Here is a 16,807-nt window from a genome sequence, read left to right as displayed (position 1 = left end):
TATTGTGTAACTGTTCTGTATGGCTATTGTGTAACTGTTCTGTATGGTTATTGTGTAACTGTTCTGTACGGTTATTGTGTAACTGTTCTGTATGTCTATTGTGTAACTGTTCTGTATGGTTATTGTGTAACTGTTCTGTATGGTTATTGTATAACAGTTCTGTATGGTTATTGTGCAACTGTTTTGTATGGTTATTGTGTAACTGTTCTTTACGGTTATTGTGTAACTGTTCTGTATGGTTATTGTGTAACGGTTCTGTATGGTTATTGTGTAGCTGTTCTGTATGGCTATTGTGTAACTGTTCTGTACGTTATTGTGTAACTGTTCTTTATGGTTATTGTGTAACGGTTCCGTATGGTTATTGTGTAGCTGTTCTGTATGATTATTGTGTAACTGCTCTGTATGGTTATTGTGTAACTGTTCTGTATGGCTATTGTGTAACTGTTCTGTACGGTTATTGTGTAACTGTTCTGTATGGTTATTGTGTAACTGTTCTTCTACGGTTGTTGTGTAACTGTTCTTCTATGGTTATTGTGCAACTATTCTGTATGGCTATTGTGCAACTGTTCTGTATGGCTATTGTGTAACTTTTCTGTATGGCTATTGTGTAACTGTTCTTTACGGTTATTGTGTAACTGTTCTGCATGGTTATTGTATAGCTGTTCTGTATGGTTATTGCATAGCTGTTCTGTATGGTTATTGTGTAACTGTTCTTCTATGGTTGTTGTGTAACTGTTCTGTATGGCTATTGTGCAACTGTTCTGTATGGTTATTGTGTAACTGTTCTGTATGGTTATTGTGTAACTGTTCTGTATGGCTATTGTGTAACTGTTCTGTATGGTTATTGTGTAACTGTTCTGTACGGTTATTGTGTAACTATTCTGCATGTCTATTGTGTAACTGTTTTGTATGGTTATTGTGTAACTGTTCTGTATGGTTATTGTGTAACTGTTCTGTACGGTTATTGTGTAACTGTTTTGTATGGTTAGTGTGTAACTGTTCTGTATGGTTATTGTGTAACTGTTCTGTATGGTTATTGTATAACAGTTCTGTATGGTTATTGTGCAACTGTTTTGTATGGCTATTGTGCAACTGTTCTGTATGGTTATTGTGTAACTGTTTTGTATGGTTATTGTGTAACTGTTCTGTACGGCTATTGTGTAAATGTTCTGTATGGTTATTGTGCAACTGTTCTGTATGGTTATTGTGTAACTGTTCTGTATGGCTATTGTGTAACTGTTCTGTATGGTTATTGTGTAACTGTTCTGTACGGTTATTGTGTAGCTGTTTTGTATGGTTATTGTGTAACTGTTCTGTATGGTTATTGTGTAACTGTGTATGGTTATTGTGCAACTGTTTTGTATGGTTATTGTGTAACTGTTTTGTATGGTTAGTGTGTAACTGTTCTGTACCGTTATTGTGTAACTGTTCTGTACGGTTATTGTGTAACTGTTCTGTATGGTTATTGCTTAACATTTTCCTCAGCTCATAGGCATTGTCTCTTAAGCCATTGATAAAGCTATATGAATTTGCAGCACAAGATCACCATTGTGATGAGAAAAGAACATAGGACATATGGATAACAGATGCCCATGGTCATATGTAGGACAGATGGATACCAGATGCCCCATGTCTTATATAGGACAGATGGATACCAGATGCCCGTGGTCTTATGTAGGACAGATGGATACCAGATGCCCCATGTCTTATGTAGGACAGATGGATACCAGATGCATGTGGTCTTATGTAGGACAGATGGATACCAGATACCCATGGTCATATGCAGGACAGATGGATACTAGATGCCCGTGGTCTTATGTAGGACAGATGGATACCAGATACCAGTGGTCTTATGTAGGACAGATGGATACCATATGCCCCAAGTGTTATGTAGGACAGATGGATACCAGATGCACATGGTCTTATGTACAACAGATGGATAACAGATGCCCCATGTCTTAAATAGGACAGATGATACCAGATGCCCCTGGTCTTGTATAGGACAGATGGATATCAGATGCCTCTGGTCTTATGAAGGACAGATGGATACGACATGCCCCTGGCCTTATGTAGGACAGATGGCTACCAGATGCCACTGATCTTGTATAGGACAGATGGATACCACATGCCCCTGGTCTTATGTAGGACAGATGGATACCAGGTGCCTCTGGTCTTACGTATGATATATGGATGCCAGATTACATAGGGCTGATGGATACCAGACGACACTGGCCAAAAGTAGGATGGATGGATACCAGATGACATTGGGCTTTGATATTTAGAACAAAAATCTTGACAGCAACTTATATTAAGTACATTAAAGGAATGGTTACTACAAATGTGAAATTTAAATACCCAAGGACTAGTGATCCATATGATAATAAATAAAATCAAGTCCCCCATTATACACACAAACTTGTAAACTCATACAAAAATGTCATTTTTAAGCATGTAAAGAAAACTGATACCCTGAATATAAATAGTGACTTTCAAGCATCACTACACTATTGTTAAAATTGGGCAAAAATTACTCTGCCAAAGACAGACACAAATTTATTCAACACTCTAACACAAGATATTCTTGACTTGATTTTATTTTATTAGCCATATAACAACTAGCCACAACACAACATTATACAATACAGGTGAAACTCGCCATATATCAATTTGATTTACATGGTTTCATTTTAACGCCATTTATAATGAAGAAATAATCAATTTATGCCACGTGCCCCTTTTAAAGCCATCACTGGCACCATGTGCTGTTAACAGTGTGCAGCTCACATACGTGCATGTGTATGAATATCATTGCTCAACAAGAAAGCACAATTGCTTTTCATTTACACCAATTTTTTACTTAGCCCATAGCTTCAGGAATCCAAGGCATAAATTGAGCGTCACTTGTACTCCTGTATTTTTTTTCTCCAAACAATCATTTAAAGATACACAGGATGTAAAACACTTAAGAACTGTCTCTACAATTTCCACTTGAGTTCACAGACTTGGGCAATATGATCTGATGGAAATAATACACTAGGTATGGCTGTATGCCTAACAACATCTTCGTGGTCTGGTGGTGGAATTACTTTCTCCACCTTGAGAGTCTCGACATCATAAAATATATAATCCAGCGTGTCTTGAAATTTCTCAACATAGTTCGTATACGGGACCTGTCCACATGCTGTAACAAAGTTGAGGTTGTGCCTGAAGTTCATGCCCGGTACAAAATGGTCTATGGGAGCTGAAAAATTGTAGAAAAATGTTTAAAGCAGCTAATTTTGCAAAAAAGAGAACCACGAATGGTATATAAATACTTGCCCCATGCTTAAAAGTTTTCTCGGTGTTCACTAATATATTATATACACTCTGGAAATGACTGATCATAAGGTCTCCATAACAACGACCATCAAGGTATTGAGTCTTGAAGTAAATTTGCAGTGCAGAAAGCATTATTTTCTTATCAGACTTACCATCACTGTGACCTTTATCACTTTCACATCAAAATCAATAGGTTTCTTTCTTACCTTAAGGGAAAGCCATTCCAAAAAGTTTGGTCAAATATCTTATTTAAAAGTTATTGGAAATAAAAGACCTTTAAAGGGACTGAGAATCAAACGAGTGAATAGAATTTCATGAAAAAAATTCTTCCTTTTAACTGCCAAGTCCTTAAACTATCTCTGATATTCTTCAGCAATGCCGCAATTCTTAACTTAGCTTTTCTGGTGGGCATTATCAATGTCAGATTGGTAATATTTTCATTTAGGATAAAGCAGATGTCATTAGAAATCTTTTGGCAAATACTCCTCTGATATAGCCATTCATTTAGCAGGAGTAGAGGTAACAGTATTTCAAGATTGAGTACTTTTCTGAGGTTAGTCATTTTCATATAGCACCATGCAGACACCATGAGGAGACTTTTTACGAAAACCCCATTTCAAAATAAATTTCCATGAAAGAATTGCAAAAAAACCCACAATTTTCAACATGGCTTCCTATTGGACACCAGATTAGCACCATTTTAATTTATGACCAACAAAACATTACAAGACGTTTTTTTATTACAAACCCCATACTATGACCATTTATTAAGAAAAAGTAGTGATAACAAGGTTTTAAAATGGGCCAATGTATCAGCCAGTCTAGACATTAGATCAGTAATATTATCATTTGTGACCAAACAGACATTATATAATTCTTTTGGTGAAAACCTCATGTCAAAATGACTTTCTGTTCACGTCGAGTTGCATTAACAAAATTTTCAAGATGGCTGTCATGGTGGCCATATTGGACATCAGATTGGCACCATTTTCATTTAGCACCAACTGAACATTACAAGAAGTCTTTCTGTCAAATCCACCTGTTGATATAGGTGTACTGATTACAAGACTTTCAAGATGGCCACTGTGGTGAACACCAAAATTATTTTTTATTTTCCAGGAGATTTTAAGGAGAAAATTAAAACTGTCAGGAGTCATTTTTAAAGTCTGCTACTCTGATTAAAGACACAATACTGCAGTTGATGTTACCAGACTCAACCATAGCTAGTAATGTAAGGTGACAATTGTTGCAAAATCATAAACTGAAAAGTTGCAGTATATTTTCTATAAAACAATTTTAGTTGCTTTTCAATATCAAATTCTAGGACATTTCATGATGAAAAGCAATTTTCAAGTAATTTTCCAGGATATATTCATTAAATTTAAATGCTAGTTGGATTCCAGGACCTCCTCAATAATCAGGGGGCATAGGAACCCAGATGTTGGATGTCAGATCAGCACCATTTCCATTTAGAACCAACTAGACATCACAAGAAGTCTTTTCTGTTAAAACCCGACACTGACATGACCAAGCATGTAGGAGGAAATGCAATAAGATTTTCAAGATGTGGTGGCCATATTGGATGTCAGATCATTGCCATTTTCATTTATGCTTGGTGAGTGTGATTTGGATTTTTAACGTAGATTTAACAATTTTGCGGTCATATTGCTACAATGTCTGCAGTGTGGCAGTTCATAGTAATGTCTAGCATGGGGGCATCATGCTGCAGACATGTAGCATGCTGTCCCACCCAGTCACATTATCCTGACACCAGGCCGACCAGTCCTAACAGTAACATCTTAATGTTGAACACCTAGCATGGCAGCTGTTATTACCATTTTTATAAGTCTTTGGTATGACTCTGCTGGAGTTCGAACCCACAACCTTTCACATCCGAGGCAGATGCTCTAACCACTAGGCCACAGGAGCTGTCATATTTTAGTTTGGTTTACCTGGGTGCCTTATGTCGGTTATCTAATGCTGAGGAAAATTAAAACTTGTTCTGTGCATAAAGTACAAAATCTGGTGAATACAGATGGTGTAAAACTAAAGTTATCATACAGAAATGAAAAAGATAACAGAGACAAACAGATATGTACAGATAAATATCTGTCATTGCATAGACTCGTATATGCCACTATACTGACTTATATTTGCCAGAAGATTTGGATCTATGCTGTTCATTCTACTGAAAATTTCTACCAAAAAATATCTGTCACTATGCCCATTTACATCTGAAATCAAAAAGACTAATGTCTGTCACTATGTACATTTACATCTGAAATCAGTGACATAGATTACTGCATTTGTAACAGTAAGAATGAGTGTTTCAGATTAATGCTTTGTGTGTACAATATTAATTCGAGAAAACAAGTTCATATTTTCCAATACAAATGCAGTAACCTTTTTATTATATACTCATTTTGTCATTCTACCTAATGCTTAATTATACAAAAATACACTATAAGAAACAAAGTAATTGAATTTTATGATGTATTCCAAAATAAATACACAACTGTAGCTTCATGAATACACAATAACAATATTAATGCAAACATAGTACCGCCCAGCGACCTTTGAACTTCGTCGTGCGTTCTATATTATTTTCTATAAAAGAAATCGTCATTTTGGTCTACTTAAAATTTTAATTTTGAGTCATAATGTGAATGAATGTGCACTGCAGTGTTTCCAGCTGGTCTTGAATGGATGGAGTTGTTTTTTGTTTGTTGATTCTACTCAGTTGTGCTGGTTATGGTCTGGGTTTATTAGCTGTGTCAATTCCACAGTAAGTACATGTGATTTGAACAGGGACTGACTTGTCTTGACTCAGCTGCATGTGTGTTTCTGTTCTGTCATTGAATATTTGGAATCATTATGTGGGGAAAATATGAACTCTTTCAACTAAAAGTATAAAAAAAAACCTATGTAATATCATGTTCATTTTACTCTGAGTGCAGTATGGAGAATGTTACTGCAGTTGGAAATGAAGTCAAAATTACAGTACAGTTTCCAGCTGTGTAATAAATCTTTAGAACCCATGACATAGCTCATGTAATTCAGATTTGCAAAACTAAGAAAGTATATATTCAGGAAATTCAAGATGCAAAATGTAAGTATACTTTTTGCCATTCATACTACCAGCTGAAGACAGGTTTATGCTTTGTCATTTGAATGCTCTTTGTTGGGACCCCAGCTATGTTAGCAAACTAAAATCTAAAGCATCTACTACATGTGTTTTGTTTACAAAGTAGTTCCAAACACACACTACTATTTTTAGATGCACATGTCAAGCAGTATTAAGGTGTTCAGTATTGCAAAATACTGAATGGATTATGGCAATGTAAAGTTAACTGAGAAAAATATGAGTATAAACTAAACTAATATATGGCACTGTATAGTCACGTATCTGTCATTTAATATATATGCATTGGCTAGGAATTCAGAGTTTATACTTGTTTCTTGCTTAAGATTTCAGGCGAAAAGCACAGTCCTAACCTTTCACTGAGCTATGTTAGGGTACATCTGGGTCTACTGTGTTTTGAAAATACATACACTTTATATCTTATTACATACAGTATAATAAATTTTAAAATCTTCCTTGATCCACCATACTTACTAACACCAGTCTTCAAAACCCCCCAGTCCAGGGTGGATTCTGGTGGCAAGGCAAATGTCTTAAAAAGTCAAGACTTGCAAAGAAATATGATCAAAATACAAGGTAAAAACATTGGTTTTGGATATGAATGCAGCAATAACAATTACAACTCACTCACCTGACTTCCAATCTTGATGGTCCTCACTGATCTCCTGTTTAGTCAAAAACTCAAATGTACCACTTTCTGGTGATGTGTTGAAATCTCCACAAAATATCATGGATACCTCTCCTTCCTGAAAATAGACAACAAAAAGTTATAGAGTGACAGTGTTACATACTTAGAATAGTCAATTTTATGGAAATGGAAGTCAGAGGAAATTTTATGGAAATGGAAATTTTATGAAAATGGAAGTCGGTATAAATTTTATGGAAATGGAAATCAGTGTAAATTTTATAGAAATGGAAATTTCAACATAATTTTTATGAAAATGGAAATTTCATGAAAATGGAAGTTAGTGCCTACATGTAGCTGACTCTAAATATTGCTGTCATAAACATACTAGCTCTAGATACTGCTCCAGTTATACATTGTGATTGCCAAGAGGTTTCGATGTGGATAATTAGAAATGGATATTTCATGGAAATGGAAGTCAGTGCCTACATGTGGATAATTAGAAATGGATATTTCATGGAAATGGAAGTTAGTGTCTACATGACTCTAAATACTGCTGTCATAAACATACTAACTCTAGATACTGCTCGAGTTATACATTGTGATTGACATGAGGTTTAGATGTGAGACAGAATGTCAACAGGTTAATAAAGGATCGAGTCTAGCTAAAAATAAAAATAAAACTCTGCATGCCTATGTTTAAGTCTAATATTTAAAGTTTGCACTGTCATATTGTGCTCTTTCAGTACAAGCAACAACATAATTTTATAATGTTAGTATAATTGATAATGACTTTGTCAGTCTATCAGAAGTTGTGTGGCATGTTGCTGGGTATTTCTTGTTATTCAATACATATACTCTAAACCATAAAGATCCATACACTGGGATAAACAATGGAGAATTATAAACAAATGATACACACATATTTACCGAGCCTGGAAATCATAAAACTTTTGAACTTCAATTTGAACTTTGTTTGGACCAATCACAATTGATGTTACTTTTGAAAACTTGTCTCTGACAAGCTGATTGTGGAAACTCAATCTCAGGTTCATCAGCCAAGTTTTGTGATCTCCAGGCATGATATCACTAATTTATGTCTTGTAGTTATATATACTGTGACTGAGAGCATTTTATCAGCTGCTTTAAGATCTAGCACCTTGAAATTGTATATAATGTTGTGTCTGGCTGGGCCGAATTTTATTTCTCCTTCAAATACATTCCCCAATTATATTACATGAGGCATATTAGCCTCCTACCTCGGGAATCCAGCCCTACTAAAAGATGAAAATCATCTTTCTGTGTGTTTAGATAGACAAAGAGCAGTAACTCTTGTCCATTACCTCCCCTTGATACCATCTGGTGTCACCAGTTTTTAGATTCATTTTGTGTACACGCCATGCAATTACCTCTAACAATCCAGCTCTATTTTGTGTTCCTATGGACCCATCCAATGTTCATTTGCATTTATAATGTGGATTTATCGATCTACTGCAGTTTGTATGCCTTATTTTACAATTTCTGCCAATATTTTGAGAGATTTGCCACTTGTCGGGACTTCGTCTTTTAGAACCACTATCCCACCATACCACTGTTGACCCTACACGAGGTCATTATGGGGTTAGCGTACATTTGACTTTATTTGCTAACTCCGTCCACTATGGAGCTCTTAATAGCGAATTCTGAAGTGCTGCTTGAATAATAATGCTTTATTTATTCGTATTTCATACTGTTTTGATAGAACTATTATTAACCATGCATGCAGTATAACTTTTAAACAGGGCCAAAGGTTTCTGATAATACACTTCACCGATCTGTTAGTTACAACATTGTTTTTAGCGACCTAGTAATTTCACACATTACTAGTTTCTGCTTTAGTTTATGTGTCTTGTGTCGTTTTAGCATACATCAATTAATCGTTCACAGGCCACTTCAGAGCATGGAAGTTTACAATGACTCCTGTTTGTTCATGATATGTATACATGGTTTCTGTCACACAGCATCTATAACATGTGGTTACGAGTGTTTTGTTTCAGCGACCTAGTAATTTCAACATATTACTAGATTCTACTTGGGTGCTTTTCTTGTATCTGAGCATGGTAGTCTACCATGACTCTGGTTCACTTTATAGTACGTAGACATTGTCCCTTCTCTATTAACTACACATTGTACTTGACCTTAATGTAGGATGTTTATGATATGACACATTTACAGCAGTGTTTTAGCAGCCAAGTAATTTCAACCCTTTACTAGATTCTGCTTTAGTTTGTGTCTTTTGTGTCATTTCCGCAGAATATTTATTTAATCGATCTATATGCAATTTCAAAGCATGCAAGTCCGCCATGACTCCTGCTTTATTACGTTAGGTATACATTGTTTCTGATATACAACATTTATGATATGTAGTGTGGGCTGCCGAGTTAGATGATTTATACTATTAGCTATTTAGTCACATGCTAATTTGCTAATCTGTGCTTTGTTTTCTCTCACCTTGTGTCGTTTCAGGAGGAATGTTTACTACATGCATGACATGCACATGCACAAAGGTGTTAATAAATTCCATTGCTTGTTTGCATTCAAGGTCTCCAAAGAACATATATTGTTCTTTATTCTCATTTCGCTTTTGGGCACTTTTTAATCTGTGGTTAGTATAGGCCCTTTCAGTTAGCACATGCTTGGTTGATTCTGGCATCCCTGTTAACTGATCTTGCCCACAGTTGTCTTAGGAGGTGCCAATTTAATCCCCTCTTCGTAAAGTTATCCTTTTCCCTCAAGGATTTCACATTTTGTAATTATATGACAATACCTTATTCTGCTCTGTTCTACTGTCAGTTAAGACGCAATTAAGACTTTGTTCTTGCAAGATCAGTTTCACAGCTATACCTTACTTGTTGTTATAATGTTTAGTAGGAGGGCTTTGTCTAGCAACATTATGCGAACATTCTGTTGGCACTAGATAGTTACTTTAATACCGAGGTGTTATTAAACACTACATACATACATGCATGTTCTACGTTTTCTTGATCTCAGTAGCGATACCGGTGAAGGGTTAAGGAGTGATGCCCTTTTCACATAACGTGTTTGAATGGTTACATGGCCCGTGTGTTGCCATTTTGCTCCATGTCTACATTGTTGCCTTTTTCTCCTTGTTTTGCCAAGAGATTGGTATACGTTGTTACTAAATCTTTGTTTTGGGCCTTGAAATATTTTGGATATGTTGTCCTTGGTGAAGCAGTGGGGGAAGGTCTTGATCTTGAAACACTTTCCTTTCTTCGTCCTATTTTGGGTATATACTGAGCACATATTTAAAGTGTTGCTCTCATCCGCAAATTGGGATATGACTAGTTTATTTGGGTCAACGGTCTTCTAGTTGCTAATCATTATGTTAAAATGTGTTGGGCTAATGACACTTCTTTGTGCGACCAAAGTTTCCATTACCTGTATTTGGCATTAAGCCTTGACTTTACAGAAAATGTTCACCACCTACTGTTTACCGTGGTTTCCATTTTTTAACCTGTAAATGAGACTGACTTATATTATTTTATAGGGGGTGGGGGTGGGATATTGAGATAATTTACTGCCTTTCCCATATTTGTAGCATTATTCCCGCTTCTCATATTTTGTTAATTAGGTCATATGACTGTAATTAAGTTGCCTGTGATTTTTGTTATGTACATGTATTTCATATAGTGTTGCACCTTCTCAAAGGATGTAATTTTCTTGCCTTTTTTAGCGCTGGTCAATTCGACTTAAACACACGGTACATTCAATGGATCGTTACTATCCTGTTCTTCAGTAATGCTAAGGACATTTATTTCTTCAAGCTCTTTTCACGGTTTTTAAATTTTTACTTAGGGTTATGTAGTTATTCGTGCCTGAAACACATTGCTTTGATTTTGTGTTTTACAATAACATTTAGAGCAAATGACTTGCTTTTCTTTTTACTTTCTTTAGCTGATGCCATACCTAGCACAAGTTGGCTTTTCTTGTTTTGTCCAGTGTGTGTATGTGTATGTGTGTGTGTGTGATTGTGTGTGATTTGGATTTTTAACGTAGTTTTAACAACGCTTCATATTACTACGATGTCTGCAGTGTGGCAGTTTATAGTGATGTCTAGTAATGGGGTATCATGCCGCAGACATGTAGCATGATGTCCCACCCAGTCATATTTGGTATTATGTTTCATAATGGCGATTATATGACAGCGGGAGTTCCAGACATGGATGTAGCCTCTAAAGGAGGAAGGACTGGAATCAATGGTTATATTTTCATCTTTAAAATGTAGCTGTGTTTGTAACCTGAAGGCATCCACACCATTTGATAAAAAACTGATCAGATTTGTCGAGATCCTTTAGAGACAGTGTATCTCACAATAAACATCTCCAATCTGACTGCAGCCTGAAGAATGAGGGATCAGAATAGTTGTCATTGCTTCTATCTCTGATACATCTTCGCTTGGCGAGGGTTGTCAATCCAGTTCGTTCTACATCGAGATGAACGAAATGGATTCGTACCCTTTGGCGAGTGAAGATGTCTAGTCGCATGTGTAAGAAATGCGTGTTGAATCTGTCCTAGTATGACTTGCTTAAATAGCCAATTTTGATCGAGTTATACTTGACCAGCTGGTAGCTCGTACTCATCAAAAGTAAATATATAGCCAATAGGGTTAAAATCAGTACTCATCAAAACTAAATATATAGCCAACAGGGTTAAAATCCGTACTCATCAAAGTAAATATATAGCCAATAGAGTTAAAATCCGTACTCAACAAAGTAAATATATGCCAACAGGGTTAAAAACCGTACTCATCAAAGTAAATATATAGCCAATAGGGTTAAAATCCGTACTCATCAAGGTAAATATATAGCCAATATGGTTAAAAGCCATACTCATCAAAGTAAATATATAGCCAATAGGGTTAAAATCATATGACTCTACTGAACATGATCTATTTTCTATGGGGTACACGACAAAATTCATAGGATTTGTAGGCAACGGTCACAGCTGATGTGTAATCAAAGTAGAACACTATTGTCACTAATGATTTCAAATCAAACAGAAAAACAATAAAATCAATGCAACAAAACTGTGTGTGTGTGATTTGGAGTTTCAACGCAGATTAAATCATATTTCAGTCATATCGGTAGGATGTCTGCAGTGTGGCAGTTTATAGTGATGTCAAGCACTGGGGCATCATGTGGCAGACATGTAGCATGACGTCCCACCCAGTCACATTATCCTGACACCAGGCCAACAAGTCCTAACACCAACCTCTTAATGCTGAGCACCTAGTGAGGCAGCTGTTAGTACCATTTTTTATATGTCTTTGATATGGCTCGGCCGGGTTTGAATGGATGTTCTAACCACTAGGCCACTGGAGTGGTCTTGAAAGTAAGGAGCTAAATATATAGTATTTGGTTGGACTTAAGAAAGTGGCAAAGGGGATGGTCAAAGTCATGGCAGGATAACTGACATCCTTAGGTTCCACCCCAAATCAGCCTCAGTAGCAAGCCTTGTAGGGGGGGGGGCTTGAATACTCTCTCCCTCGCTCTGGCTAAAGTTTGTCACATGGAAGCAACACATACCCGTTACGTCATGGGACGGAGAGGATACAGGATGGGACCATCCATTGCTGGATAAGCTGAGACAATCGGTACAGCAGTCAAAAGCACTATCTTCAATCTGAGCAAAACATTATGAGAATATACCCAATTTTTTGGCAACCCAGATAGGGTAAGCCTCCACATATGACCGTGCATGGCCCCGTAAGTTGGGATGCATGGGATTTACAATTGAACAGTGGGACCCAAATAATAATATTAATACTGTCACACCAACACCACCCATCCCTGGCAGTTGCCCCAACATTACCAGCAGTCCAGCCATCCCAATAGAGAGACCACTTGTCCAGAATGGGCCAACAACACAATGTTTATGGGGATATTAGTGATAGATCCATCTGTCTAGCTGGGCAGTCAGCAATATGTCATTATTTCAACGTTGATTAAGATGAGAAATCAGCCCATTCAACCATGGCTTTGGAGCAGCCTGCACAGATGCAAGTCAGACTGACATATATGCAGCGACAGTGCTAGAAAGGCCAGTAGTGCAGTGATGCCAACAGTATAGGAAAGGCCAGAGAGACAATGCAGTGCTGGAAAGGCCGGCAGTGTGGGAAAGGATGATGACGAAGGCAGTGCTGAAAAGGCTGGCAGTCCGGCGATGCCAGCAGTGCTATCTTTACCAGCGATGTCATATATTAGCATACTCATGGGTTATACTCAGTGAAGAATTCATGTCTTGCACAGATACAAACTAGCAGAGTCATCAAGGCCAACCAGCATGAGCTTGAAGCCGAGCCAGAAATAGTAATTGTTAGTCGCATGTGCACCCATATTGAGTCTTGTCATGCAATAGTACAGTGGCTGTATGAAGCTGATTTGAGCTCACTGGAACTCCATGTTCCCTCAGAAGGGGGGGGGCTGATCCAGGTCAGTTGGATTTCGTTCATCAACTATCCCTTCCACAGGATACATCATCAGATTGGGAGATGGATGTATTTCGATCATAGGCTTGTGCTAATGACACATTCCCCAATGAGTTACTCAAGACTTGCTTTTGGCAAGCAAACAGTAGGTGGAGGCCCATCATCGACTGAAGTCTCCTCACATATTCAAGAAGGGGAATGTGATGTTATTCCACCTTATCAATAGACGGTGTGAGTACAGACCTGCCAACCCTAACGAGCCTGTCTCAGTAAGGCAGTTGATCTTTTTCCATTAGATTAACCAGTTTTCAGTAAGGTGTAGCAAAATAACAATAACTGCTATAGTAAAGCTGGAAAACGTGTGTGTGATTAGGATTTTTAATGTAGCTTTAACAATTTTTCAGTCATATCACTATGATGTCTGCAGTGTGGCAGTTTATAGTGATGTCTAGCACTTGGGCTTCATGCCACAGACATGAACATGGTGTCCCACCCAGTCACATTATCCTGACATCAGGCCAATCAGTCCTAATACTAACCTCTTAATGCTGAGCGCCTAGCAAGGCAAACTGTTTGTACCATTTTTGTAAGTCTTTGGTATGACTCAGCCGGGGTTCGAACTCGTGATCTCCTGCTTCCGAGGCAGATGCTCTAACCACTAGGCCACCAAAGCAGTCCTGGAAAACATAATTAAAAGTTTTTGATGCATCAACGATAAACTCTAGTTCCAAACCCTATGCAGCTCAGTGGCTTGTTGCTATCTCTCATATTGATGTAATTCTTGGAAATTCTTTTCCAATTCAATGGCAACCATATCTCATGGTTCTTCTCTTTGGCCTTCATCAACCCCTGGGCTTTAACTCAAACTAGAGACTCTGTCTCCCCGTTCTAGGCATCGTCATATATGTCGACAGCAGCGTACCTGGGCAGCATCTTAAGGAAACACATGTTAAGCTCCATCCTACTCCAAGGCGGAATGATCTCCCTTCTTTGTTAGAACATCCAAGCTTTTTCATGAACTGGGAAATTTGGTCCTCTGTACATCCCAGAATTTTACCTATATGGGCACAAATGTTTTAACCAACCAGAATCTGGCACGTCCCTTTGTGTTCACACTCCCAGAAGCATTGAATCATTGAACTCGTTGAGTCTGTTTTTATCAATACTTAGATTTCATCAGGAGAGTTCTTGTAACTCCTCGGGTATAATTCGGCAACGGACTTGACTCAACTTAGCCGTCTTGTTATGCGGGCCTTGCCAGCACATTTTAGATCCTCTTATTCAAGCAGTGACGATCACACTCTAAATTCGACCATTCCTACTTCAGTGGGACAATCCAGGCTGGCTGACCTACCAGTACACATCAGTTGGTCATCACTTGGATTCACACGTTTCAAAGGCATCCAATGATCGACCGCCTGGCATTGAGGTGGAATCAACAGCTGCCCACCTTCATTCCCCCAGTTCAAGACACAGCAGCTTGGGTCATGAGATGCACTGTCAGCCATCTGGGAGGGGTTTTGGGCACGTCTTCCTACAGTGCTACAATTATGGGGTCAGAATGGCAAGATGAATCCATAGCCCCTCTTTGAAGGCAGAAGCCCTGTATCACTGATCTATTTTTCTCAATGATAATAAACACAGGACGATTCCGGCCAACCTGAATCAACTGCCTTCTTCTTCTACATGCTCAGCTTTTACCAGTACAGACTTGTGAGTCTGAGAATTCAAACCATCTATATCTCCATCTGCGTGCCTCTATCCCTCAACTAGCTAACTTTCTCTGGCTCTGTTCTTGGACATAGACTTCCATCCTATAATACTGGACCTTTTCCGGCAAGTTTGAACCTCTCGCTCAAACTTTGCTAAAGTTCCTATCATACAAGGCACGCTTCCTGATAGCTTTAGTTTTCACATGCATTATCAGTGAACTACATGCCCCTTCAGTCAAACGAACTATTTTCTGTGCAGTTTGGATCGTTTGGTAGTCCTCCTTACAAGACCAGGCCTAGTTGTCAAAAATCAGTTGCCATCCATAGGTAACCGATGAGTCATCATTCATCTTCTCTTTTCCACAGACAAATCTAAACAGGCAGCCATGCAAGATCCTGTCTGATCCCTCAAAAATTACTTGAAACACAGAGACAAGTCATGGCAACATCTCTTCTCATGTGGCTTACTGCTCTGAAGTTTTGAGCAATCTCTGTTACGCAGAACACAGGATATCATACTTCATGCCCTTTATTCCTGGCTGAAGGGGGTCATATACTTGGTGTACTCTGACATCTCACTCATCAGACTTGAGTAGCCTCACATCTGTGGAATCAAGCACTACTTCAGATACACAGTGACAAATCTTAACATGCGCAAATACAACTTACTCCCAGTCAAGGTCAGAAAACAAGATATCATCATCAAGCCCTTGAGATCTCTCAAGATAAGAGTCACCTCAAGCGGATCACAGCTCATGAAATCAGAACCATTTCTGCGAGCCTCGCTTTCGAACACAATGTTTTGATCCGAGACACTATACAACCTTCTCGTGTTTTTACTTAAGAGATTTAGCGTCACAGAGACAAATCAACACAACCCATTAGCTTTGCTGGATTCACCAATGAATATTTTGGTAGGTGAGAAGATCTCAACTTATCTTCTAAGCCATGTTTGTGTGTATATATATAGAGAGAGAGAGAGAGAGATAGAGAGAGGGAGAGAAAGAGATACATACACAAGTCCCAGATCAATGATCTCGGGTGGGGTGGCTTAGGTCATTATGAGAATTGGTTATATTTCATATGGGGATTCCAGCCACTCATCTCCAGAATGATACCTGATGTAGAGGCTGGATGCTCAGCATCTCCTCCTCCTATTTCTTATTCTCCTAACATAACATGATTAGGGAACATATTCAAAGAGAAAGTAAATTATCTGCGTTAATGTCTCTCTCAGCTAAAAACTGATGACACCTGGTGGTATCAACAGAAGGTAATGTGCAAGAGTTACTGCCCTCTGTCTATCTAAAAATAGACAACAGGACAATTTTTGTCTTTTAGTAGGGCTTGATTCACAAGGTAGCAGGCTAATATTCTTAATGTAACATGACTGGGTAACTATTTTTGGAGAAACATAATTTAGTTTAAAAATTTGCTTTTTACAAATTACTGAATTCAAATGATTATTTTCTTTGGAAATACAAAAGTGCTCTGATAAAATGCTTGGATAAAGACATTCACTG

General features: G+C 37.9%; 1 protein-coding gene across 1 annotated transcript in view; it reads right to left on the bottom strand.

Moving 5' to 3' along the window:
- Positions 1-2,576: 2,576 nt before the first annotated feature.
- LOC149783935 (2',5'-phosphodiesterase 12-like) overlaps positions 2,577-16,807 on the bottom strand; it is a 32,002-nt gene continuing 17,771 nt past the window's right edge. The window contains exons 6-7 of the mRNA XM_089932071.1: positions 7,092-7,206; positions 2,577-3,241 (exon numbers count right to left, since the gene is read on the bottom strand). Coding sequence (XP_089788197.1) covers positions 2,976-3,241; positions 7,092-7,206 — 381 coding nt within the window. The 3' untranslated portion in view covers positions 2,577-2,975. The remainder of the gene's footprint in view (positions 3,242-7,091; positions 7,207-16,807) is intronic.

The sequence above is a fragment of the Sinohyriopsis cumingii genome, chromosome 14 (assembly GCF_028554795.1).
Source record: "Sinohyriopsis cumingii isolate HCF-2022 chromosome 14, ASM2855479v2, whole genome shotgun sequence".
In the NCBI taxonomy this organism is placed as follows: domain Eukaryota; kingdom Metazoa; phylum Mollusca; class Bivalvia; order Unionida; family Unionidae; genus Sinohyriopsis; species Sinohyriopsis cumingii.
This window is presented reverse-complemented; position numbering and strand designations above follow the sequence as displayed.